Source organism: Falco peregrinus, chromosome 11 (genome assembly GCF_023634155.1).
Source record: "Falco peregrinus isolate bFalPer1 chromosome 11, bFalPer1.pri, whole genome shotgun sequence".
Lineage (NCBI taxonomy): Eukaryota > Metazoa > Chordata > Aves > Falconiformes > Falconidae > Falco > Falco peregrinus.
The window spans coordinates 26,998,672-27,025,522 of record NC_073731.1 but is presented as its reverse complement, the minus strand read 5'-3'; the positions used below and the strand labels follow the sequence as shown (position 1 = coordinate 27,025,522).

The 26,851-nt window shown below is 41.0% G+C and overlaps 3 protein-coding genes across 8 annotated transcripts in view; 2 read left to right on the top strand and 1 right to left on the bottom strand.

The window, feature by feature from the left end:
* Positions 1–9,807, top strand: part of WDR26 (WD repeat domain 26) — a 33,121-nt gene extending 23,314 nt beyond the window's left edge. For 2 of the 3 annotated variants that reach the window (XM_055816534.1, XM_055816532.1), the window contains 3 exons: positions 118–247; positions 3,044–3,229; positions 4,771–9,807. In XM_055816534.1, coding sequence (XP_055672509.1) covers positions 118–247; positions 3,044–3,229; positions 4,771–4,796 — 342 coding nt within the window. In that variant the 3' untranslated portion in view covers positions 4,797–9,807. Of the gene's footprint in view, positions 1–117; positions 248–1,044; positions 1,377–3,043; positions 3,230–4,770 lie in introns of those variants that run through there. The other variant, XM_055816533.1, reaches the window with a different exon arrangement.
* Positions 9,412–19,194, bottom strand: CNIH4 (cornichon family AMPA receptor auxiliary protein 4). 4 transcript variants are annotated; one of them, XR_008749264.1, is made up of 6 exons: positions 19,060–19,194; positions 17,633–17,701; positions 16,480–16,592; positions 14,759–14,899; positions 13,080–13,411; positions 9,412–11,396 (listed from the first exon to the last, which is right to left on the bottom strand). XR_008749264.1 is itself a non-coding variant. In XM_055816538.1 (6 exons), the coding sequence occupies exons 1-5, from the start codon at positions 19,126–19,128 to the stop codon at positions 13,369–13,371; spliced, it is 435 nt and encodes a 144-aa protein (XP_055672513.1). In that variant the 5' UTR covers positions 19,129–19,194; the 3' UTR covers positions 13,053–13,219; positions 13,327–13,368. The 4 variants fall into 4 exon arrangements, 3 of the variants coding, with proteins under 3 accessions (XP_055672513.1, XP_055672512.1, XP_055672514.1); XM_055816538.1 differs by lacking the exon at positions 9,412–11,396 and having other exon boundaries at positions 13,053–13,219; positions 13,327–13,411; XM_055816537.1 differs by lacking the exon at positions 9,412–11,396 and having other exon boundaries at positions 13,053–13,411.
* NVL (nuclear VCP like) overlaps positions 19,194–26,851 on the top strand; it is a 43,690-nt gene continuing 36,032 nt past the window's right edge. Inside the window, exons 1-7 of the mRNA XM_055816529.1 lie at positions 19,194–19,586; positions 21,142–21,215; positions 22,377–22,429; positions 22,518–22,614; positions 24,133–24,187; positions 24,713–24,979; positions 26,513–26,639. Of these exons, the coding sequence (XP_055672504.1) occupies positions 19,194–19,586; positions 21,142–21,215; positions 22,377–22,429; positions 22,518–22,614; positions 24,133–24,187; positions 24,713–24,979; positions 26,513–26,639 (1,066 nt within the window). The remainder of the gene's footprint in view (positions 19,587–21,141; positions 21,216–22,376; positions 22,430–22,517; positions 22,615–24,132; positions 24,188–24,712; positions 24,980–26,512; positions 26,640–26,851) is intronic.

Sequence of the window (26,851 nt, the reverse complement as noted above, 5' to 3'; positions counted from 1 at the left end):
TAAAGTTGGCTGAAGTAATGTACTTTCACATGTTTAATTTTTTTTTTAGTGTTTCAAAAGAATGCAATGAATAATGTTTAATGATAAAATAACATTCTTTATACTTCATATTTCCAGGGAGTTCACTTATGGGATTTACAAGACAGAGTTTTAGTGAGAAAGTATCAAGGTGTTACACAAGGATTTTACACAATCCACTCGTGTTTTGGAGGTCATAATGAAGATTTCATCGCGAGTGGCAGCGAAGGTAACATCATTCCCCTTTGTGCAGAAAACTGGAACACTGTATCCTTCCTATACCTTACTCTTACAATGTTGTTGTTAGGTCTGTCATCTATAAAAGCAAGAAAACTGGTCCATTAAGTAAGCTTTGAGGAGCTCTGAGATTGTGGGATACTTCAAGACATAATTGCGTGCTAGCAGAAAGAATCTTTTGAGAGGATGGTAGTAGCAGAAAGTATTAATGACTCCTTTGTATTGTTCCTGTGAAGCAAAAGCATCTGCACAGTTTTCATTAGAAGTGGGTGGGGTGTTCTTGAGGCTTTTTCTTTTTGTGGTATGATACTTTGGCTTATGATTTGAATCAAATATACTTCTGGGGAGGGTAACAGCTTCATTTGCCTGTTGAAGATACAGGTGTGGTGAGGTTATTTTATTTTGAATAGACTCATCTTAATTACAAATGGAGTAGTCTCAAATTAAGCAGTTGTTGACATAGTCTGGTGGGATTTCATGGTGATCAAAGGCTTTGTGGTATGTCTTTATTCAACTGTCTGTGGCAAGAATAGAAATTAGTTAATAGTTTATATCTTGAATTGGTTCGGTTCTGTCGCTGGTGTAGTGCCATCACCTCCCATGGAGGTCTCTTAAGATTCAGACCTAGGCAGGGCAAAGAATTACACTTGGAGTATGTAAGCAATCACTGTTAATACTAAGTAATTCACAGCTGTTAGGAAATAAGTTTGGCCAGGACATTTACTACTATCCTCTTCTGTAATGTACCAAGTATGTCTACAATAAAACCAAATTTCATCCTCTGACCAGACCCAGCGGAATATAATGACTGAAGGACAGCACCTCCAGTCCAATCCAGCGCGAACATCTCTGCGTGGTTGAACAAGGTTCTTGGTTTGAGACCCGAGTACCTGAAAGTTCAGTAATTGTGTCGAGCCATACTGATCTGCACGTGTAGATACTACAGTGCACCAGTCCTTCCCCCTCTCCATTTATTTTTTTTCTTTATTATCTTCATTGCCTAAAAACTACTGAGCGGTAGCTGAAACTGATGGCCCACTATTTAGATTTGGACTGTCTGAAGCTGTTCCCTCTTTGCACTGAATTGTTGCAAATGTGCGTACTGAGGAAGTCTATTTATTTTTTAAAACAAGCAAACAGAAGGAAAATAACAGATCACAGTGTCATAGCCTTCTTAAAAAGGAATAGCTTGATTACGCTTTCATAACCTCTTAAACTTAATATGTCTTGTCAGCTGGGTAGGCTTTTTTCTAACATTTGCATTAATAGGAAGAAAAATGAGGTCTCTGAGAGGGAGATTGACTGCTGCCTTAATCTAGCTAACTTGTATTTTCCAAAACAAAATACAGGCATTCTGACGAGCACCGAAATACTGGTTTGTGCTTAGGCTTTGATTCTCCCAGACAGCAGAGGCTTGTGTGGCCAGTGTTTAAGCAAAGAGTAATTGATAATGTTCAAACAATTGATAATTGTTTGAATAGCATGGATATGTAGTCTCTTGAAACTCTTAAGTGGAAAGTAAACACAACCAGAACATTTGCATCAATACAAGTATATATAAAGGTGTTACGCTCAAATGAGCTGAATCAGCAGAAGATAATTGAGATATCACATGGTTCCATGATGCTATTCTAGCAGGTAGGTCAGAGAGCAAGTTTATTTTGTAAGGGGTTGGGAGGAGGAATGGAGGAAGATCGGTTTGCTTGTTAAGCCTTCAGAATGACATCTACATTAAAACCTTTCAAATAGATTAAAATACTTCCATTTGATGTGCTAGACCTAAGTACCAGGCTTTTGTGTAATACTAGTAATACATACTTGTTCGGTTCATATAGCTCTGTCTGGAATATTCCAAAGATGTTCCGAGAGAGGTCAGCCCACAGGCTTGTTAAAGGCTGCTGGTCTGCAGTTGGGAGATGGGGGGAAGGGAGCAAAACCCCAAGAAAAGCTACCCCCGGTTGCTTATTCCTAAATATGATTGGTTATAAGGCAGTAGCACTTCTCTAAAAATTGCGGTGGAGTGTGTGACCAGCTCCCTGTTCTATTTCTAGCATGTTGCTAGAATTAAAAGTTTTCTATCGCAAAATAAGATCTGTAGCGTTGTTTATTGCATCGACTTTAATATGTACAAATTCATACCTTTTTAAATACCACACAAGAATTAACTGTTGTCAAGGGCAGTAATAGCTCACGTCTCGAGACATGAGTCTTTGCTGCCCGCCCTCATTTGCTCTGTTTGCACTTTCACTGGAATGTTTTAGGTCTTCAGTATAAAGATGTATTTCATAAACTATAGAGCTGTGGTCTTATCTAGTACTTATCAACAGGTGGTGGTTGTAAATATTTTGCCTTAGTACTCATGACTTCATAATGCATGTACTAATCTGTAAATATGATAGATTGAGGGGAAAAAAAATGTGCAAGACCTCCTTTTGAATAAGATTCAAACTCCATACCTGTAAGAGTAGCGTGGTTTCTCTCTTTAGTCACCTCTTGCCTTATCTGCATTGTTATCAAATGGTTTTCTTCAAATACTAACCGTAGTAGGCTTGCAGGTGTTAAAAGGGAATGTGCCTCTTAGTGAAAGGGCTTTACCCATATTCCTTTGGTCACATTTAGAAGAAGAACTTTGTTAGCGCTATTGCACATTCAACAGACGTGGGGTTTACACCATTGACGGGGTTTTTTTAGCTGCTGAGAGCTTGTGTGGAAGTGGTTTGATACGACGGATTGGTCTGCGTGGAACTATGTTTCTCACTGTCGTTTTTTAAATGCCTATTTTATTTAGATCACAAAGTATATATTTGGCACAAGCGTAGTGAGCTGCCAATTGCGGAGCTGACAGGGCACACACGTACTGTTAATTGTGTGAGCTGGAACCCGCAGATTCCATCCATGATGGCCAGCGCCTCTGACGATGGCACTGTTAGAATATGGGGACCAGCGCCTTTCGTAGACAACCAGGATATTGAAGGTAAAAAAACTCGGCATGTGTGTGTTTTCTAATCACTAAAAGCTTACATCAAAGCGAGTTGGTTCAATGGATTTTCTTTACCATAAATAGGATAGAAAAGTGCTTTTAACTTTTGGGTTAGAATCATTAGTTTTACTAAAAAAGTTACTGATTTTTTTAAATTTTTTTTATGTATGGCTGTTGATTTTTATCTAAGTTGCTTATGCTTGTGGAATAAAAAAGAAACAGTTGGTACTTCAAAAATGATACTCAGATTTCTGGCATGTCTCTGTAGAAAACTGTGGTGTTACCAAGACCTCAGGATTATCTAAACTAAGTTATGTAGACTTCTTAAAAAAACTTGCCTCCAATGCTTGAGGTTTAATAACATACAGTGTTATTAAAATTTAAATAATGCATTCTGACCATGCTGCAAATTGAATAACGCTATTAAAATACTTAACAAAGGAATCTCCAAAGTCTGGAGAGAAGGAAGTTTCCCACTGTAAAACCGGCGCACAGTTGATTCTTCCGAGCCATCAGCAATCATCTGTGTCCAGGAGACACACAATGCAACTTTTTTTGCTGCCAGAATGCACGCTTGTTCCCAGCCCTTCTTACCTCGCGCTGGAATTGTTTTAATGAGATAATTGCAGGGGGTGGGGGGGGGGGGGGGGTGGGGTGTTGTTCTGCAGTTGATACACTTCTGTCATTACATGTTCAACCTTGTGGTAAAAATTTACGGTAGATATTAAAACAAAATACATCATATTCCATTGCCACAGGGCCTTGTGGATACTAGGTGAGGGCATGAGTTCAAGGGGAACGTGGTCAAAGTAATCGAAGAGAAATCCATTAAGTCCTGTCAGATAACACCTCTAGTTCAGGATGTCCCTTAGATGAAAATGGCTGGAAGTTGGAAGGGTGTTAGGAGGAAGAATTGCCTCCTCTCGCTGCTCCCTGTGCTTTCTGATGCACCTGCTTCTGGTCTTGGACTGGGTGGGCCTGGCCAGTCTCCTGTTTGTAACACCTTGAATGCTTCCATAAGGAGTCAGAGCCTATCCTCCAGCTGGTTTTAGCTGTGGTTTTGTTTGGTGTTCTCCAATTAGCTGCTTGCTCACCCTTTCCTAGCTCCTCCAGAAAATTAGCTAGTAAACGCCATAAAAGTCAAAACAGTAGAAAATGGATTTCTCGCAGCAGTGCTTCCACAAGAGGTGCAGGTGCACGGAATAACACCTGGCAACTTGGGAATCTGAAATGGATGAGACAGCTTTGTTATTAGCACACTCCCCTGGAACGTGAATGCAAATGTGTTAGTTCTTTTTGGAAGAGATGCTTTTTGTGTACCAACACCTAACGTGCTAAATTAATCTCTAGACTACTTATTATTCATATTCATTTTTAGCATGGGGTTTAGCTACAGTATAAAAGCCATTAACTAATGCATGTTCAGTAAAACTTAAGTAAATACATTGTATTAATAACCCTCTAATAGAAATATGAACTATGGATAAGATCTTCAAGATGTGATTTCTTTCTCTTATGTTTTTGTTTTTGCTCAGAGGAATGCAGTAGCATGGATAGTTGATGGCGAATTCGGAGCAGACGACTTCAGTTTAACTTAATTAGTCGTATTTTAAATGGCTTGGGATTTGGTGCAAACAAACATGATTGATAGCTGGACAGACATGCTCGTCATGAAAAAGAACCATTTCTGAAGCCCGGTTGGGGCCAAACATTTACCACCTTGCTTCATAGTAACCAGTCGAGATGAAGCACGTCGTTAGAACGTTGTTGGACACCGTGTTGAAATTACCCCCCCATCGGTTGTGAAGAACTGTGCTACATTCAGGCTAACCATTGAACTCAGTATATATATTTTTCCCTCCTGCCTTTTTGTCTGGCAGGCTACTGTTCTTGTTGCTCTTCTGTGTAATGAAGTTTAAATGCTTGTTTGGAACACTTTATTTAACAGTTTAGAAGGCTTGATAGAAAGAGTGCTTTAGTCTGAAGAGTATACATTGGATAGGAAAGTATTTCCTTCTCTTGTTTCTCAAGTCTCTCTCCGCCTTACTTAGCTTGAGATCTTTGCAGCTTGGTTCATGGATTCTAGCCTTGCCCGTTGCGCAGTATATATAAATTGAGATGATAAACCAATGAACTATGTCAAAAGCACTCTCAGTATCACATTTGACAAAAAGTTTTGTACTTTTCACATAGCTCGTTGCCCTGCAAAGGGGTTAACAGCACAATTTTTTAAAAATAAATTATTTATAGGATTAAAATGACTTCATTTGTATACATTTGGAATTAAAACGATGCAAGAAATGTCATGAAACAGGTATCACTGATGCTTTTCTGGAGTGTCTTGAGACCCAATCAAAAGCAGTGGCTGGAAGGAGCTTTACGTAGGCAGTGAAGCTTGGTTTTAGATGGAGGAACTAACTGTCCATCTTAACAGAAACTGTATTATTTGGGGGGGGGTGGAAAAAAAGCGTTCAGAGTGCACCACCAGACTAAGAGTTTAAACAAGACAAGGTCTTTCTGGTTTTTAAATTACAAAAATGCACACGACAATGCTGGTGTAAAAGGTAGACTACGCCTCAAGGGAAGAATGAGTTGAAAGAGTCCTTTCTTCACAAAGTCAACATTTTGTAAAAGTGATTAACATCAAGTCATAATTAAATACTTGTATTATGATGGAATTTTTTCCTTTATTTGATAAGCAAAGGTGTATAAATTTTCTTTTTTGAGAATATACTTCTAAGTTTGCAGATTAAAATGCCTCTCCCAGACCTTGTTGCAAGCTGGTGCTGTGGACATCTTGACATATCTAGGAATAGTTCCACTAATATCCCATGTTAAGAAAAGAGAAAGATGTTAATAATTTAACTATTTATTCTTTTTGACATAAACAGATGGCCTGGCATTGCTGTGCTTCTGCACTACACACAAATTCATTATGGGATGGCACCACCTTCAGTGGACAGGTAGCATTGGTACTACTGTGAAGTAAAGAGGGAGCAGGGAAAGGCATGCCACCAAGAACCGATGCAAACAAAAGTGTGGACTTCATGAGATAATCTAGTGTCCTTGCTAGTCATGTGTGGAAGAAGGGTGGGGGAAGGTTTGCCGGAGTTCCTGGGAAGAGAAGTGTAGCCACTTCGGTGAATGGGAACGTGGCGGTTAACAGGAACAGTCCCTTTTTTCTTTCCCAGAAAAACAAAGCGCAGCTCAGCAGGTTAGGTTTGGTTTTGGGGGTTTTTTTAGACTCTAGCCGTCAGGTGGTGGGGGTTTTTTCTTGCCTTGTGTGTAAACTTAAACATGATTGAAGGTTCTGATGCTTTGGTTGAGACCAGCCCTGAATCTGACATACTCCTTCCTTAGTACCTCAGAAATTAAGTAGGAACTTAACGTTCTTACCTGCAATCTAGTACATTTGCCTCAAAATGAAGGTGAATTTCTTTCATAGCAGTTACTGTTCCACGTTACTAGGAATACATGTGTGAACTTAAGACTACAAATCAGTTCCTTCTTCCATTAGCTAGTTCTGGAGGAAGCTGGATGTTTCTTCTCGGTTCAGACAGCGTAAGATTAGTCAGTCTTGGTCCTGCGGCGGCAGCGTTGCAGGGAGACAACTTCCCAAGGTCAAATTTGAGTAAGCTAAACCTTTGGGTCTTAAATAAAAATTGAACACCTAAATTGTAAACCAGTGTTGTATGTGTTCAGAACACCTGTGGCAGTGACGCTAGTATTGTCGTACTTGGGAACTTAGATTTTTTTCAAACAAAACGTTATATAGGGAGTGTTGGGAGAATAATCCTCGTTGTGATGTCTGAATGTCTTGTGCAATGGTCTGGCACTACTTGCCTCATACTCACAGGACTAAAGCAGGAACTTTAGGCGGGTGGTGAAGGCTGGCTTGAATCTCAAATTTAGGTTTAAAATCTCATATGCACTTCAACAGGTGGTGTTAATGTGGTGGCCATAAGTAAATAAGGTGAGATTCCTTACCTGATACAGGCTGCGGGGTGGGGGGTGTGCGTGTGGTGTGGGCCGAGGCCTACTTTCCACTGCAATTCCTGGTAATTAGGAATTTAAACCTAGTATTTCTGCCAAAATACTGCCCCTCTGTTCTGGGGTTTCTCTTCTGGGCTTGGGCTGTACCTCTAAAATATATTTCAGGTATTTAGAAGCGGAGTTAGGGAGGAGCACGCGTTCTGCTATCTCCACTTTAGTTTTGTGGTGCAGCGATGCCATGGAGAGGAAAGCTCTGTGTAGGTGGCACAGTTTCCAGAGCGTCTCGGTGAGAGCATGTTGCGTAGCGCTCTGCTGCTCGCAGGTGATGGGCAGAGGTGAGAGCAAGGTGAGAGAAACCTTCATTTCGCCATGTAACTTGGTCCCGCAGCAAACGGACCTTACAGACCTAGCGGTAACGCCTGCCATTCCAGCCTGTAGGTTATAGAGGAACCTAAACTATCTCTTAACACGTCACGTATTTATTCACACTATGTGAATTGAAAAGTACCAATACTTTTTGTGCACAGACTGTAAAATGAGACTCTGTGGTGGTGGTGGTGGTGAAACAATTAAGTTTGCTTATTTGCAACACGTTGATTTCCATGTGCTTAAAAATGTTCGTAGGCTGGAGTCTTAAGGCTGGAACAAGTACGCACCCGCAATAAATTACTGTATTTCTAGTCAACAGACCTGTGGTTTTAGAGAGGAAAATACTGTAAGCGTCTACTCCTTTTGTAACTTTCTCTGGTCAACTGTCTGCTTAAAATACTCACAGTAGCCCCAGGTTATTGTTAAGGCAGAGCTTTTTTTTTTTTAAAAAAAAAACACGCTGAAGCATTTTATTATCTGAATGTTCTTTAGCTGTTCAGGTAAGTAATTTTCAAGGCACAAAGGAGCACAAAAGGGAAAAATGCTAGATCTGTCCTTGTTTTGGAGGGGAGGGTAGTGGGGGGAAACGACACCTTTGTTTTTAAATACCCTACTGTCTTCTCTAAAGTTCTCCAACCTTAAAGTTAACCTCTTTTTATGATGAGAGCAAAGATGCAAGCTAGAAATCTGTCCAGATCTTGCCAGTTACTTCTCAACTTGGTTTCAAACAGGTAATGTTTAATAAAACTCCAAATGTTGTTGGGAGTTCGTGGCTAGTTGTGTACTCTTGCACTGCGAAGTGATGCTCCCACCCGAAAACAGTTTCGGAGGCTTCCTAGTGGGAAACCAGGACTCGTACAAGGAGCTGTAGTTTGAGGGGAGATGCTGTAGACCCAAACGGGGAGGGAAGAGGAATGGATATAAAAAGCAGGATTTACTGCCCAACAGACAAACTACTGTAACTCAAAGGGGAGGAGGATAAATGCACTTTCAATAGTTTGTCCATATTTTTAGCTACGAAACACACTTGTATCCAATTTTTTTTGAGACAACTATTAAGAGGAACACTCATCCCATAAATGGCTAATCCTCCTTTTGACCTCCTCCTGTCTTTTCCACATTGGCTCGAGTCCATTTTCAGCTGCCATACTTAATTTTGAAAACTGCTACTTCTAATGATGTTTAGAAAGAAAAGAGAAAAAAAATAAATCGTTAACTGACACTTTTTTAAACAGGGTGGACTTAATTGAAGTGTGCAGTGTTGAACTACTGCTGCAGTAGCTGCCTCTAGTTGTTGAAATAAACTGTAGACAAGTTTTCTGTCTATTAATCCAGATAATCTGGATTCAAGAAAACATCTGTGAGAGTGTTCCTCCCATCTGGTATGAATGTGCGTGTGCGTGTGTTCCATGAACAGACAGAGAACCAAATGTTCTAGGTACTTGTCATGTTTTATTGCATACTTTTAAGTCGTGTGTATGTGAAGTGTCCTTTGACCAGAAGGTTTTGGTTAATATCAGTATATTTTTATAAATTTGAAATTCATTGTGCCCCATCTTCTTTCTTAAAACATTTTTCATTGTTAGGGTATATGTGCTAGATTTGAATCTTAACATTTTTAGGCACAGATGGAAAAAGTTATTGGCTCCTTGAAAACATATGGGACAAAATGGATCCTCAAAGCATGTATGTACTTACAAACCAAGCTGTAGAGATCAAGAAAAGAACTTTATTGTTGATCTCAAGATTTCTAAATTGTCAAGATTTATATGGAGTTGTGGTGGAACTAGTTAACACTTAGAGCTTTTGGTATGTAATGACTATTTGCTATGGACTGATATTAAATGTTTCAAAGGATTGCGTTCTTAAACTTTCTGGATTTTTGTTACTCTCCTCGGATTATATTAAGTAGTTAAAAATTTCTTTGCTATATTACATTAAAAACATAAGAACTTTGGGTCTCGGTATTTATTTTCACTTGTTTTACTAATTATTTACAGAACACCGTTTTAACTTTTTTATTTTATAAATGTGTAGTATTTTAAACATATCTTTAAAAATTGTTCAATTGGAACTACATTAACTTCTGATTTGTTTTTATTAGGATTTTTAAAAAAAAAATACACTTTTTCCATGTTGGTGCACAGCACTTAACAGAAATGTTTGTATTCCCTTTCTTTCGATTCAATAAACAGAATAAATAACTGGAATGAATAGTTCTTAGTTTCCCTACCTTCACTGATATGACTGCCTCAGATGTTAATGTCTCGATCGTTAATGATAGATCTCTTCTGTATTTGTAGAATTTCACTTCCTCGCTAGGAGAATTAATCTGTGGCAGTTTAGCCGAAGATGAATTCGCTCCGTGTTGTGTGCAGGCTTTCCAGGTTTTGACGTTGGGCTCTAATTGACCTCACGCTTTTGTCACTGGATGCTTAGCAGGCAACTTGCCTGTGTCCCACTGTGGTGTGTAACCTGCCTTGTTGAACGTCGGCTCCCTTGAGGCTCCACGAAAGCCTTGATTCCTTAATGCTGGAGCTTGCTTAAATACCAGGTACAGGTATTGCTTTGGGTTATTGGTGGGGTTTCTGGGGGTTTTTGATACTTCGTATTAAGAAGGTGCTCCCAAAGTACTTGGGTCTCCCGCTTAGACTTCTCCAAAGCTGGAGATTGGGGACCTCCAGGCTGCTCTGTGAAGTCGACCAAAGCAGCTTTTGTGGCTGAGAGCTCCTGAAGCTGCTTCTCAACGGTGGCCTTTGCTCCTTCCAACTAACTCTGCATTCCTGTCCTCCTTCCCTGTGCCTTAAAACACCACCTTGGCTTTGTCCTGCATTTTAGGCACTTTTAGTCAGCTCTAGCTGATGTTCTATTAAATCAAAAGCAGCGTCTAAATTCACCCTGCCTTCCCGTGTCTTTTCCTAACTCAAACCTTTTGCTGAGGTGCATTCAATTTTTTAATTCTTTGAGCTTCTATATTGATTAGAAAAAGCCTTTACTGCCTTGTTATGACCTTTATATTACTTTATTCCCTCCCTTACAGTCTAAGCAGTGTATAATTATGGGTTGAATGCAGCTCTAAACAAGGGGCGTGCCGTGTTCCTCTGCTGCTGCGTGCCGCTGCCCTGGAGGGCTGTTGGGCTGCAGCCCCCCTGCAGGTGGGATGTGCGGGTCCACCCGGTGACGAAGGCTTAGGTTTTTTGGCTGGGTTTGTTACTGTGCTTCATCTGCTGTCCTATGTCTGCCTTCAGCCGGTGGCAAGAATGCGAGAGAAATAGGTGTATCGTTTCTATCAACTGTGAAATTTCAGCATATATGAGACTCAAAATTATTTCTGGTTTTTTTAGACCCTTCAGATTATTTAAAAAAAAATACATAGGGAACCTGGTAGTAGATGAGCATTTCATAATTTGCTGAGGTAGGGTCCTTCTCCAGAGGGCAGTTTCTGTTTCACCCTCTCACATCTTAGCCTGCGCTGCCTGACGCAGCCCTCTGCATGCTGCGCACGCTTAGGCTGTCACCTCGGCGCAGAGACGGCAGTCCCAGCTGTCCCCTTGCTTCAAAAGACCTATAATGCTCCGAAGAGGAACTGCTGAAGTTTGTATGCCTCTCTTTCTGCCAAAGAGGTGGTCAGTGTGCTGATAACTGCATGGTGGTCCTTATAGCCCAAACTTTCCCATTGCTCCCTCCAATCTCATCCTTACCACATCCTCAGAGGCAAAAATGGTCTGCTCTCAGCACTGGTACAAAATCCCAGAGAGCTTCTTGTGAGAAAAAGCATTGGAATAAAGCTATGCCAACACTGAAAGGAGAAAGACTTGCTTTTATGGGGTTATCAGGGTTTCAGGTTGATTGTTAACGTGCATGTAGAACTGGTTTTGGGCCATACTGTTAATCCCACTGATTTACTATGTTCCATAATACAGAACTAGTTTAGAAAAACCCCAGTAATTTACTAGGATGAGGTGGTAAGTATATTCTTTGACTTTTTATTTAAAACCGGTATGAAGTCTGTAATTGTCTTTAAGTCTGTATAGTAAGCTTGTATTTTACTGTAACCCTGTTCTCCCTTGATGGAGACGCAGAAACTAGGAAGTTTGTTTTGATTTTTACTACTGAAGTTTCTGTGCCCTGTGGGTCTCCTGTGAGATAGATGACTGTAGGATCCCCATTTTCAGCTAATGAACTACACTTTTAGCAATTAAATACATTTTCCCTATTGCTGACACTGAGCTCTGTGAAGATCTCTAAGGCAGAAAATGACCCTCTATAGGAAAGCAGGCTTCAAAATTACCAGTTTAATTACTCAGCAGAATTGTAGTCTCTAGAGCCTGGTGCTGAGGTTTTTTACAACTGTTATAACAACAAGTTGTTAGATACAAATGAACAGAGAATTTATATGGATAAAAAACGGGTGGGAAGTTTGCATTCATATAGCTTGTTTAATATTTGATAACCACCACTTGTTGGTCTGTCATGATTAATAATTCACTCTTGAGAAAGGGAGCGGAGAGGAACCCACAGTAACGTTCCTCTAGGTCATGAATATAAAGATACATGCTACCCCTGTTGGGGTTTTTTTTTCAGGTATGTTGTTCTTTTCCTTTATTCTTCCTTGTCCTGCTCTTATACCTGAAGAAACAATTCTCAGAGGAGAACAGAAGATTTTTATAGTGAGTGATAAATTTGACCAATTCCATCAGGGAATGGGTCTACCCTATCTACTGTCATCACTGTAATTCTGAGGTGCCAGTAGTTAGAAATCGTTGAAGAGTGTATCTTATAAACATTTTCTTTACTAATAAAGCTCTTCTCTCAAAACGATGTCTTTAGAAAAAGATATAAAGCTGCTAGTTAAAGTGGTGGACTTAAAGATTAATGATCATGTTTCTCAGTGTGAAATGTCATTAATGACATTTATTGTTAGCATTACAGCAAGTGCTTAAATCAAGCAGCTTACTAACACTGCCCTTTCTTCCAATAAGTAACACTCAAAATATGTATAGTACGTCTTTTTCACATCACAATCACTTATCACAAATAAGATATTAATTGCCTACAGTATAAGTTGCTACAAAAGTTACTGACTTTCGTCTCTTCTGAAGTTTTATTTGCTCTTTTTTTTTTCCTCCAGACCTCCATTCTGACTGGGTTTTGGCTTTATAAGGCAGTACTTTCCATAGTTTGATTTTTATGGTGTCAAGTAGTCAGTGGCATGCAGCCCTGGTGGCTCTTTCCTTAGTTATTTTTTCAAGTAGTGTAATTTTCAGCAGTTTTTTATCTTTGCAACAGCTGAACTTGGACTCCATCCATCATAAATTTAAAGCCAAACTTTCTAGAACAAACACTGAACAGGAGGTATATAGAGAAATCAAGCTTCAGTGTTGTCTTCTCACTGCTGGCCATGAAAACAATCTGCTTACTGCAGCTATACACCAAAGAACAAGTACTTAAGAAGGAAAAGCTTATAAATTTTAATACTTACAGAACTATACTTTTTGAAGTGTTTCACTTGATGTGTTTGTTTCAAAAAACCTGTTTCCATGCACACATAAAAATTTAAAGACAGTTATTGGACGGTGAGGGCACAAACTCAGGTTTATATCCTTCTCACTGATGCAAGAACTGCACAAAAAGAACTTAGTTTGCTGCTGTCTTTGAAGCGGAGTCACACCAAAGGTGGGATAACTGGGGTTATGGTTTACCAGACCGCCTCCCCAAGCCGGACATACTCTTGATTCATCTCATTGCATGTAGAAAGCGCAGGTTCACAGTCATGACTGCAGATAGTCTTCTGCTCTGTGACCAACTCCAACCCTAGTGCAATATGATGTTTACTTTGAATGGAGCTCTATGACATATTTCAATGACAAAAGAGGAGTTGAAGGGAGAAAGCAAGTATTAATCATATTTCTTACGTGGCTTTCACTCTAACACACAAGTGTCACTTTCACCAAAGGGACCTTAATCCACCTAAACACAAGACTTCATATAGGGTGCTGGAGGAAGGCATGGCAATGGAAAAAAGCATAACTTTTATTCCATTGCTTTTTAGCTGGAAAAACACTGACACAAAGACACAAGCTGTGCTTCGAAATCTATGTTCCAAGTGCTGCTTCAAACTAGGCTCTCATAGGACAGCTTGACAGCCAGAGGCCCATCCTGACACCTTTCAGTAAGCAGCAGACATCACAGCTGCACTTAAATTTGTTCCGGAAATACCACTACTACCAGCCCATGCTGCTGAAATGAGTTTCCCTTCTCACCATTTAATTCCTACACGATCAGCTCCATAAGCAAGGGTTTAATCATCAGAAGCAGCAACTTCAGCAGTTTGGGTTGTAAAGGAATAAAAACAACTGCTACACAAATCCAATGTCTTTTGAAAATATTTTATGTTAAAAATACAGAAAAATATTTCTTGTTCAAAGAGGAAAAATATACTGCATGACGACACTGATCTAGGTATGTTCGGAAGGTGTCTGTGGCTCCACAACCAGTCACTGGAGTGATGACCCAATTTGGCAGCTAATGGCTCTTTTTCAACTTCTCAATCATTTATCAAAGCCAGAATCATACTGTGACAAAACAGAAAACACGACACCAGTGGATTACTGAAGCATGTGCAAGTAGGAACAACTATCACTTTCATGAGAACTGCACTTGATTATGAAATAGAAAGTCAAGGCAACTATGCTATGTGCTTTGCTTATAAAACAAGGGCTGCAGAAGTAATGCTGCAGAAGAACAGTAGTTCTTCCATCTGGTAGGAAGTGGCCCCATCACAGAACTCATCCGTTTGTAACTTAGCCAGATCAACTTAATTTTCTAAAATGGAACATGTGAAATAAACTTGGTCCTCAAGATTATCTCCTTTCTAAACAAGCCACTTACTGTAGGTGCTGAATCATGCAGCTCTCTATATTGTTGTACTCATTGTGATTTTGAAATTAAGGAGTAGTCTGAGTTTCCAAACAATGTCTGATCAGAAAGAATAAAGGCACGTAATGAGCCTGTGGATAGCTGTCAAAATGTATTATTGAGGCTTAGCAGGATGCAAAAAGATAAGACACAGGTACCAGCAATTACACTAGCAGAATACAGGAGATAAGACTAGGTGGCAGACAATTCCTTTGTTCATTGGGAGCAATTTTTGAAACTAACCTGTAAAGGTACATGAAGAAACACAGCAGATGAAAGCCTAGTTTAATCATGGCTTCCTTCATGTGTGATTTCAGTTGTCCTCGGTTATGGATCTCTGTGGGATCAAATACCCCCATGTTTCCACTTGGAACCATAATGTACCTGAAAGTTTAAGAAAAACAAAAACAAAACCAAAACCAAAACAAAACAACAAACCACCAGAAGCACAGTCATCAAAACATTAGGGAGTGTCAAGGGAAGCGGAGGAGGAGAGCTTGCACAGAATGGACTTTCATCTAAAGAACTGTTTCACAATTCAGCATAAGGGAGCTCTTAATTTTAATTCTATTTCAGTTCCAGGATTTTGCATGTATCTCTGCCGCTGCAACCCACAAAGACTAAGATGACAAGAGGTACTAAAAACATCAGCCCAGCTTCCCATGCATAAATGGGAGAGTTTCCAGGTAATAACCCATCCCAGTTCACTGTAATTGCTGTTGGGGGTTATGTGGTATTATGAAGGAAATGACCACTGCCAGTGAAAAGATGAAGAGACTAGAAAGGAATTAATTTAGCTAAGAATTAGTGATTTGTTTACCACATACATAATCACAAACTCCAGTGGACAAAATGAGATCACATTAAGACATTGCAAAAGACCTGTGTACTATTCCCATCTTTGCCACATCCATCCTGCATTATCATCAGCAGAGAGACTGAGGCTGACAGGACAAGGGATTGGGCAGAACTGATGAAGTTAAGTCCTACCACCCAAACCCATGTAAGAACAAAGGTTCAGTGAAACAAAGAGAAATGTAAGCAAAAAGACGACTAAAACCAGCAAAACAAATGTTTATGCCCTGTGAAAATTCAACAGGCAGTGTGTTCTTTTGTCATAAGCTTTCCTCAAGGGAGCAAATGCAAGTGCATGAAGTTCTCACTCCAGCAAAGCTCAGCCCAGAACAGTATTATTATTTCACCTGAATGTCATACAGGCTCTACCTTCCTGGAATAATACTCTTTCTACACAAGTATTTAACTTATCTCACACCTGAAGCAAAAGCAAGGGCTCACAACAGAACACTTTCTGATTTTCTTTATATACTCCAAGAATAGCACCACTTGTACACCAAAAGGCACTCCCCCACCTCTTACAACGTTCATTAATAGGAGGGGAAGGAAGGGAACAGAGGCATTAAAAAGCACCGCAGCGTATGTGACTAATAACAAAGACAATTATGTCCCATTAAAAATAGTTGACATGAAATACTTGTGATTTGTAAAATGGGGGGAGAGACAAGACAATAAACAGAGGAGGGTGCGGAGGATAACACCACAGCCCGATGGTTTTACAACCATCAGCCATGCTGACCCAACTATTTTTATGCCGATAGCCTATAGGCATGTAGGCACAGTATGAAAAACATTAACAACTACATTCGCAGTACCACTTCATAATCCAAATTAACACGCTATTATTTCCTGTGAACTTGGGCTTCACTCTGAGATCAAGATTCCTGGGCACTAGAGAGAATGCAAAGAAAGGCCAGAAGTTTCATATCCTTTACACTGTTTGGTTTCTTGTAGTTTTAATTGCAAGGAGAGGAGCAATTTATGTTAGATCCATGAAGACTGTTAGCAGCTCAAGGCCACAACTGAAACATCTCATTATGACGTATCTTCATACTACGTTTAAACTAGTGACAGTGGGGAAAAAAGCACTCAAAACCCTTTGCACTTACCTATATATATTCCATGTTGCTACTGGCAAATTAAGGAGAAAGATGAACCAGTGCAATGAAATAAGCATTAATACAGTTACGACAGCATGGCCAATCACCTCAGGGACCACCCACTGTAAAAAGGGAAGAAGAGAGTTACATGCACAAATGTAAATTTCTTGCTGAAAAAGAGATCTATATGCAGTTATCATCTGATTCTAATCAGGTAAAACTCAAGACAGAAAATTCATGGCAGAAGCACGTGATTTCATCACAATGTGGGGAAATTAACACCTTCAGACAGAGTCCACGCAAGTACACCAGAAATCAGGCCCTAAGCTATTATAACAGAGGTACTTCATCCAAGTATTACACAAATTTAGAGATTAGCACAGCAGCTGTTTGAACACAACTATATTACACAAGCACTTAAGAAAATGAGTTAAGAATGTATATACAGTGCTCATTTGAAACCACTGCAGAGAACAGTGGATTTAAGAATACAAGAAGCAGGTAATTAAAATCTGCACAGACACAGGGCACACAAACACCCCCAGGCTTGGAACAGATAAGAAAGTTGATCAATATGACAACCTGGCATAGTTAAATTAGGTCAGTCCCCGGCAATAACACATTTTTGGCTTGATAGTATCCTGTAGCATTCTCTCTTACATTAAGAAAGAAAATACCTTTAAATTACACTAAGCACCCGTGTGGGTAGGCCACATTGATTAAACAAAATTAGGTTCAAGCAGATTTTGTTAAAATGGTGCTTTTCCTTATCACAGTAAAACTCTATGCTGTATGAGAGAGATTAGAGATTAAACAGAAGCATCAGAGAAAGCTGCTATAAAGATCCAAGAGTTCAGTCATGAGTAGACATCCTCGGTGTGGCCCACCTACAAGAACAACAGCAAGAACAACAAGAACTCTAAAGCTCTGTGAGGAGTTAATCAATCCCAGGAATTCAGAGTAGCAGCCCATCTCAGAGCACCAAGGGGCAGAAGAACAGCTTTTCATGACTGAATCTGCTCTAAGATGGGCATCCAAAAAAGACAAGCAAAATATTGCCAAACAAGGCTCTTCAGATGTACATTACACCCCTGTTATTTGTGATGTTAAGATGGAGGACTGTTTTCTTAAACCACGTTAAATGCAAAGAAGAATAATTTACTTTATTGAGCTTTGAGCAGCATGATCTAGCATTAATGTAGTCACATTCCAAATCTGATAGTGTAATTATCTGAAGTCCAAGGTAAGGAAAAATTGTGTGGCAACTCAGAATATACAAAGCATCTATTTTTACCCAGTAACTTGGGGACAGCACTCTGCTCTCAGCATAGACTGTCTTGTTCTACAGCTGATCTGCCAAAGACACGTTTCAATTTGTTACAACTCATTCCTACTTCAGGTAGGAAGTTAGGCCACATTTTATCATCAGGCCAAGTGATTTTATGATGTTTTTCAAACAGCAAATGTTGCACAAGTGCTAAAGTTCAGTCCAACACTTAAAACAGACCAGGAAGGCAAACTCAGTATTTTTAGCATCAGAATTACTACAACACTTGAAAACAGAACTTAAAAGGAAGAAACCTTTTTACAATTTGCCTCACAATAAAGCTAAATAGTGCAGTTTTAAGAAGTGGATCTCCTTTTTTTACACTTACAGCAACAATGGATTAAATCATACTTTGCTAGGAAATGAGAGGGTAACATCACTATCAAATTAACCTTCAGCAATTGAAAGAGTTCAGACAGAAAAGCCCTCTTAAAAAAGGCTTAGGATGCACATGTGCACATCATCATGCTATGAACCGCTAAGTTCATGCTCCTTTTCCCTAAGAAAATGTAAAAGCACAATTTTTTTTCCTATCCTTAGAAAGAGAGGTAGTCTTTTTCAATACTTTTTCAAGAACCCGTCCTTCTAGGATTAATTTCTTTCAAATGCTCCAGTAGTTTTTTTAATGTTAGAACCGGGTAGATTCTGAAACAGCACCAGGATTTGAAGGAGTATGTGAGCCAATTCTTATTTTTCTGAATAAAAGAGAAAAGGAAGCCAAATTAGTGCTTTTACATTTTAACAATACCAGACAGCAAAGACTACAGGCAAGCCTGTAATAAAGAAATCTGAAATTGTTTGTCGAGGAACTCCCAGTCTCCCTGCTGAGCTCGTATCTACAAGGGGGTATCCTTACAAATAAATCTGTCGCAGGGACGTTTGGTTTTTAGGCCTGTGCACTTTCCGAGGGCTTCAACACCCCGTGCCCGACACCAGCACCAGGCCACGGTACTTATACCCGCGGCCCCGGCCGCACCCGCCCGCCGGACCCGCGGCCCCCGAGGCTCGGAGGAACGCACCCGCACCCAGCCCTGCCTCCCCCGCCGCCCCAACCCCCCCGGGCGCTGCTTCCCCGGCCAGCGGGCCCGGCCCAGGCCCTCACACCTCTCCGCCCCCCTCCCCACCGCCAGCCCGGCGGCCGCAGACCCGCCCGCCCTCAGCGGTGCCTCAGCGGGCCCGGCCCCCCGCGGTCCCGCCGGGCGCGGCCGCAGCCCCACCCGCACCCACCGCGGGCGCCTCCCGGCCCCGGAGGAGAAGGATACAAAGTAGACGGAGAGGAAGATGAGGGCGCAGCAGTCGATCAGCGAGAAGATGAAGACCACCGACTCCATCCCGCCGCGGCCGCCGCCCTGCCGGCCGCCGTACGCCCTGCCCCCCGGCCGCCCCGCCGCGCAGCATGCTGGGAAACGGAGTCCTCCGCAGGCGGGCGGCCGCGGCGGGGGGGCCTCCCGCTCGTCGTGAGGGCCGGCCGCCTCCCGCCGCCCGCACCGGGGCGGGGGCTGCCGTGACACTCAGGCAGCGGCCCGAGGGAGCGGAGGCGGGCGGAGGGAGCGCGCCTGCAGCGGGGCACCCCGCCGCCGGGCCGGCTGGGCGGGCGCTTCGGCGGGGCCCTGCGCGGGGGTGCCCGGCGCTGCCTGCGCGCAATTCCCGCCCGGCCGCGCCGCGCAGGCGGGGCGCTGGGGCAGCCCTGGCCCCGCGGGAGGCCCTCGGCCCGGGCGGGCGGCGGGCGGCGATGCGGAGCCGGCCGGGGCACTTCGTGGACCTGCGGCTGAAGCAGCGCGTTAAGCAGGTACCCGGCGGGGGCTGGCGGCGGGGACTGGCCGGGGGCACCCGGTCCCGCGGCGTGGGGGGCTCCCTGTGGCCGGCCTTCCCCCCGGCCCGGCCCACCGAGAGCGGCGCGGAGGGCCCGGCTGCCAGCGCCGAAACCCCGCTTGTCGTTCAGGATTTTAAAAAGGCTTCAGGAAGGTCTTTGGAAACGTCTTTTTTTCTTTTTTTTTTTTTTCTTTCTTTCTTTCTTTCTTTTTCAGTTTCTGTTGTTTCGTATTGTTTTGTTTCTTTCTTCTATCCTCCAGTATTTCTGATCCTGGCTGCTATTTCAAATGTGAAAAGAATTGTTCAAAGAAAATAGCACTCGGAGCACATATAAGCAAATTGGCAGCGTTTACGTTTAGAAACGTGTACATCGATTATATAAAACCATTAAAAAACGGCGAAATGGGATCACTTCCATCACACGTGTGAGGAGCAGGGAAAGCGGTGATTCCTTCAGGCAGCGTAGTGCAGTGTCAGATCTTAGGAAAACTCGTGGTGACTTCACAAGCTACACACCGTTTTTCTCAGTCCGTATATGCGACACCACTTCTAATTCCTTAAAACGTGAGTGGCAGCTTGAGGGAATTTGCTTATTTTAATTTACAAGGTCTCAGTGAATGTGTCTTGACTGTTCTGAAGTGGAAAAGCTTGATAGTCTCTGCAGGTCGGTAGCAGCCCGTGGGTGACATGAAATGTAACATTTAAAAAAAAATAAGTATGCTTCCAGTTTTAGGCAATTTAATTGTTTTAATTAGAGCTATTAATTTAAGTGAGATTTAGAAATTCTCCTTGCTGTGATATTTACGTTACCATATCTTTTAGGGAGATGCTCTTTTTTTTTTCTGTATCTTAAGAAGGAATTCACCATCAGGATAATGAAACTCCCCACTGCTAATTTGGAGAGTGGGGGAGGAAAGCAAATGGAGGACAGTTGTACCTGAAATTTAGTATGTCTTCTCACGCTTTCATACTTGTTTGAAAACGGGTTGGATCAGCTGCTGTCAGAAAAAAAAAAAAAGGAAAAAAGAAGAAAAAGGCTTGATAGAATTCACTTTCATTTATATACTTCTCAATAGTATTCTTTGAAACATCTTGTAAAGATTGAAGTTCTTATGACAGTATCCATACTGATTGATGTAGCTTGTTTCATTTTTAAGGGGGGGATCTAAACCAAAAGGAGGTTAACTGAGAGAAAGTAAGAACTTTAGACTGATAGTAAGATGGTGCGTGGGTTACAGAGTCGTGTTTCTTTCTAAGTAAAAACAATGGAGTTACACCAGCAGAAGTCACTGAAGCACCAAAACACAGTGTGCTGCTCTTCAGCTGGAAACGTAGCTAGCAAGTTACCTGTGTCTTAACAACAAGTGCTTCCTCTTTCATTGGGAAATATAGTGTAGCGTGTTCTAAGCTGTTCCTGATTTTCATTTTGACTTTTCAGAAGAGTAGAGTTTGAAATAGGCATATTTGATCTAGCTGTTCTGGTGAAGTGATTGACAAAGATTTTATTCACTGCTTAAACTTCTTCGTTTCAGTATCTTGCAAGTAGTAAATGTGGCCAGTATGTTGACATCGCAATTCTAGCATCTGATTTGCAGAAAACCTACAGGTGAGCAAAGATTAGTATTCTTAAATTCTACATTCAAAATATGGACTATATTATTTTGTTATTTTGCATTTGTGTATTTTTAATCACAATTCTAATTTTCTTTACTTTTCTTCTCTCAACTTCATTACCAGTTGTTGAGGTTAGTTGAAACAATAAGATCATTTCCACTACAGTGCTTTGCTGATGTATCTAGTAACTCATTTCGTTAATACATTAGCATTGCAAGATCTACTTGCGGTTTGTTTTTTGTGGGTTGCTTTTTTTTGTTTTAATTAAACAGCTGCAGATGCATTACAGCATGTTGGTCCTTACTCCAGTGAGCTTAAAATATGAGAGAAGATAACACATCAGTGCAAGCAGATGGAGGAGATGCAGGATTCAGTAAGACTAAAGCTTGGTCGGTTGTTCAGCAGGACAGTCGGTCTTGCCTAATTATTTTTAGGCTGTTATGCTTTTCAGGGTGGGGGAGCAAGGTTGTGTTTCAGTATATCATTGGTGTGGGAGTTAACGAAGGTGGAGGAATATATTCACATGTGTTTGCATGTTCTATTTATTTGTGCCTCGTTAGAGAAAAGGAGCTAAAACCCTTGCATGGGTGCTTATAGGTCTTGGTTTTTTGTTTTGTTTTTCCTCTGTCAGCTACTGTATCAAAGCAAATAAACAAAATATACCCTTAGAAAGTGAAGGTAAAATGTTGCTAATTTTTTTTTTAATGCATTTAAGGATGCCCATTGAATCAAATTTTTCTCATAGTGAATATTATTAATCGGCACAATTATTCCTCATGGGACTGTCCTTCCTAGGCTTTAGTCCTGTATCCATATGTTCTTGTTTGAATTAAAAAATCACTAGTCTTGTGAAATAAAATCCAGTGTGCTTGTTTGTACATTGCTGCTTCTCTGTACAGTTAAAGGGGACCTTTATAATTTTTACTAAACATCTCCTTAGAGACCAGTACAGTTGTTTAGTGGTTTTGTTTTATCCCAGTAATTGAGCTATTCTGGGCTTCAAAAAAGCAATCACATTTTCACATAGTTGGTTTTTAATAAGAACTTACGTAGAATCTTGGTATCAACTTACACTGTAATTTTTTTCACTGAGAATGACAATATGTTGAGGTAAAAAGCCGTTGATGTAACTTCTTTATTTTGTGTTTTTCAGTGCGGAATATGGACGAAGAAAAAGAAACGCTTTTAGAATACAAGTTGAAAAAGGTAGTTTTGATAGTGTTAGATCCAAAATGCCAAATTCTTTGATTATGCTTTGGCTGTTTTCTTAACATGTTTGAACTTTTTCTTTCAGTGTTTGGAATAATCAGTAATGAAAAGGAACGTGAAGATTTAGCAGTCTTAGAAGCTGAACATGTGGCAAAAAGAGCAAGACAACAAGAGGAAAATGAGTAAGAAGAATTTTTACCATTAGATTGCTTTTAATAATACCATTAGTATTATAATTTCTTTAAAGCTTTCTGTCTTCATATTATTAGTTTTGGTAGTTTTAAGGTTACAGATAGATCCTTGATTTCCCATACGCTTATCTCCATCAGAAGTTACATGTTGTTAGAGGAAACACTTTTTTTCACTGAAGGCAAGCAGATATGAGAGCTGATCTTGTTTTCTCTGTTATGGGGAACATACAGCCCTGAATTAGTGGATATCTTTGAGGCTTTCTTGATAGTTTTCCACCTAAGGCCCCAGCCCTTATGTGATTCAGTTCCTGAGTTTTGTTCTTGGGCGCGAGAGGTACTAGCTAAATCTGAGAGACAAGACTACAAGACAGGATATTCAGAGTAAATCATACTGGGTATGAGATTGGAATTAAGATTTCACAGAATCCCAGAATGGTCAGGGTTGGAAGGTACCTCTGGAGATCATCTAGTCCAACCCCTGCTGAAGCAGGTTCCCCTCAGGCAGGTTGCACAGAGTCACATCCAGGCAGGTTTTGAATGTCCCCAGACAAGGAGACCCCACAGCCTCTCTGGGCAGCCTGTCCCAGGGCTCTGCCACCCTCATAGTATAGAAGTTCTTCCTCCTGTTCAGACAGAACTTCAGTTGTTGCAGTTTGTGCCCGTTGCCCCTTGTCCTGTCGCTGGGCACCACTGAACAGAGCCTGGCCCCGTCCCCTTGACACTCGCCCTGAAGACATTTGTATGCAGTGATAAGATCCCCCTCAGCCTTCTCCAGGCCGAACAGCCCCAGCGCTCTCAGCCTTTCCTCAGCAGGGAGATGCTCCAGCCCCCTCATCATCTTCACAGCCCCCGCTGGACCCTCTCCAGTAGCTCCCCGTCTCCCTTGACCTGGGCAGCCCAGCACTGGGCACAGCACTGCAGGTGTGGCCTCGCCAGGCAGAGTAGAGGGGGAGGGTCACCCCCCTCGCCCTGCTGGCCACGCTGCTCCCAATGCACCCCAGGATCCCACTGGCCGCCTTGGCCACCAGGGCACACTGCTGGCTCATGCTCATTTCCTGGCTACCCCTGTCCAGTCTCATGGTCTATTCTGTTTTTTCTAACCTGTGATAGATATTAAGGGTCTCATTAGAAATTAGGACATTGTTGTCAGAAGGGCTAGTCTAGTTCAGCAGTGTTTTGCTACTACTTCCCTTGTGCCAGCCTTGGTGATTGTGTGTTCTCTTGGTGAACTGAAACAGATTGATCCTACATAATTTTTCTAGGACTGCCTTTCAGTCAGGTTGCCAAGTTGATCCAACCTACCCCAGACTTAGAAAGGATGCATTTTTTAACTCTTCACAGTAGTAAATTCAGAGCATGCACATCAGGAATTTTTCTTCAGTCTTGGGTTACGTATCATGGTTGCGGGGAGCCATGTTGTGGAAATAGCATTTATTTTGTCTTGTGGGTGTCTCACTGAGCAGTTTTGCTCAGATACATTAATGGTTTTTATTTTCCTTCCATGTAAAGGACTACAGGAAGTTCCACAGATGGCTCTGATTGTGATGATTATCCAGAAGATCTAGTAAGTTGTATTTTGACTGTTTGTATTTGCGTAACACGTGATTCTGTGTTGTCAAATTGCGATGCACTTGGAGACTTTAAAAGTGGAGGTGAAGTTGAGGTATAGTCAAGAGTTGGCAATACCAACGGAGACTCTAGAGCTAGAAGGAGGCTATTTCCTGAAAAAAAGGAAGAACCTGTGGTGGGGAATCACTTTTGAGGAAAGCACATGGGGAGCCTGAAGGACTTGACTATCAGATGAATGAAACGATTGAAGGAACTGACATTTCTGACTACAAGAAGTGCCTGTGGATTAACAGGGGTCATTTCAGGGTGAAATGCGAAGGCTGCTGCCCCTTCAACCAGCAGATTTAGTTTTATATGCAGTCATTTGATGTGCAGAGGAGTGGGTTGGAAAATGTATGACTGCTTTTTCCAGCAGGGATAATGCTAAATGATTTTTATGAAATAGTTTTCATTGGCCTCTTAGTATAAATAATCCAAGTTACTACCTGTATATTTTCTTTTAAAATACATGAATCTGCAGTCTACGAATCACTTGAACAGTTCCCTGCTGAGCTTATACAAGAAGGGAAATCCTGATTCTGTTCCAACCACTCCAAAAAATGAAGCAGTGGAACCCCCTCCTCCTGGGCGAAGAGCACCTCAAACAAGCACCCTCTCACCAGGAACAAGAGCTGAAACCTGCATCTCTGAAGGTGGCTGGTTCATTGATAAAACTCCGTCTGGAAAAGACTTTTTCATTGAACTTTCTGAAGATGGAGTAGGAGATGAAAAGAAATTGATTTCTGAGGTATTGTGTTTTACAAACCCAGTGTGATTTAAGTAGCAAGTGTGAATATAATTTCCTGTGTAATTTGACAGGCTTTTGAAGGGTAATACTAAGACCAAAAGGGTTGTCTGTCTTTTTCTCTGGATTTTTCAAATGTTATAATTTTTATTACAAATGTGCATGCTTCATTTAAAGATAGCAAATGTTAAGTAGAAAGGAAAGATTGACTTAAGCCCAGCGGAGTACTTGTTTTTAGCTTGGTTTCTGAAGGAGGCAGGGCTTAGCCCATTGTTCTGCTGTGTCAGAAGTGATTGAACCTTCTGGCCCATTTCAAGCATGTTGTATGGGAGGTAAAAAGTCACAAAATTATGAATTTCCCCCACGTTTTCTGAGGAAAATTTAGTGCTTCATATTAGGGAGACCCAGATTAGTGCCCATTCTGAGAGAAAGGTAGGTGGAGCTCACCTCTTACTTATTCCATTTGCCAGTGACCAGCCTAACTAGTCAGGAAGCGTGTGGCTTGCTGTAGCCATAGCGTGTGGTCTCCCTTAATCAGTGGTTAAGTCTTAGTGAGCCTGGGGAAGGCTGAAGTTTTCTGTGTGGACAAGAGTTGGGGAAGTTGAAAGGAAATTGCATTGATTTATAAAGCAGGAAAAATAGGTCCCACTCCCTGTCCAGACGTATTGCCTACTTTATGATCCCCTCCTCCTGCCCTAATTTTGTTGGGTTTTATTTGGAAAAAAATTTTGTTTAGCTATTGAGAGCTTTCAGTTTATGTGTGGGAGATAACATGTTGCTTGGCTGACCAGGTGTTTTGGCCGGATGCTCCTTTTTTTATGTGAAGGAAGAAGCACATTTGCATCTGCTTTTCTAATTACACAAAATGCTTACTGAATAGGCAGATTTGACAAATCATCCTTTATCTTAGTAGTACTGCATCCTCTTATATAAAGAAATTAAATAAAAGGGAGATCTTAAAATTGTAAAATGTTTGCAATACTGTATTCTAAAAAAACCCCAAACCCCCAACTTTCATCATTAAACCTCCTTTTATTTCTTTTCTCCTTTATTAGTCCTTTTCTTACATGCAGTTAAGTTCTGTCAGCACTGAATAGTATTTTCTTGTAGCCACTTATGATCTACTAGTAATAAAAAATGTTTCCATTGAACTAAATACATTCATATTTTTTTTCAACCCCAAAGTGGATAGCTGTATGGTACACACATAACTGATGTCTGATTTTGGTTAGTGGTTTGAATTTTTGAGGGGTGGTGTTGTTTGGGGTTTTTTTGCTTATAGGTATTCTTAGCAAAAAAAAGTGACTGGTGTAATTAAACCTTTTTTAAAAAAAAAAAAAATGGCAGGTCCTAAGTAAAAAAAAAAAAAAATTCTACAAAGAGAAGGGGTTAAATTCCTGCCTTACTTGTCTTTATTCATATAATATGTCTAAGTTTAAGCATCACAGACACTTAACACACTTTGTTCTTTTAAGTATTTGCAGAAATTCACTACTGACTTAAGTTTTATGTATACAATTTGGGTTTATGCCCTAGAAATCAACTGAATTTTCTGTCTTGGAGAGTGAAAGAAAGAAGACAAAGGGTAAGAGAACAAAAAGAAAAAAAGAAGAATTTCCAGATGTAGATGGAGAAATTGATTCCATCTTACTTAAACAGAAAGGTGAGATGTTATTTCCAGCGTGCTGCTCCAAACAGAGATGATATTTGACCATGGAATCCATTACCAGAGAAGTGTTTTCTGTGGTGCAGAGAAGTGACCTTGAGAATTAATTTCATTTTGGAAACTTACCCTTAATGTTGTACTAAAAAAATATTCTAGTCCTGTCTACTACCAAAACTAATACTACTTCATGTACTTAGCTAATTGTTTAT

Excerpts from the sequence above, each read along its gene's own strand:
- CNIH4 (XM_055816537.1), bottom strand. The coding sequence starts at position 19,128 with ATGGAGTCGGTGGTCTTCATCTTCTCGCTGATCGACTGCTGCGCCCTC. Across the intron at positions 16,593-17,632 it reads GCTGCTCAAAGCTCAATAAA|TGGGTGGTCCCTGAGGTGAT; the intron begins GTAAATTATTCT and ends CCCTTTTTACAG. Across the intron at positions 13,412-14,758 it reads TTCTTCATGTACCTTTACAG|GGTTGGAGTTGGTCACAGAG; the intron begins GTTAGTTTCAAA and ends ATATTGCACTAG.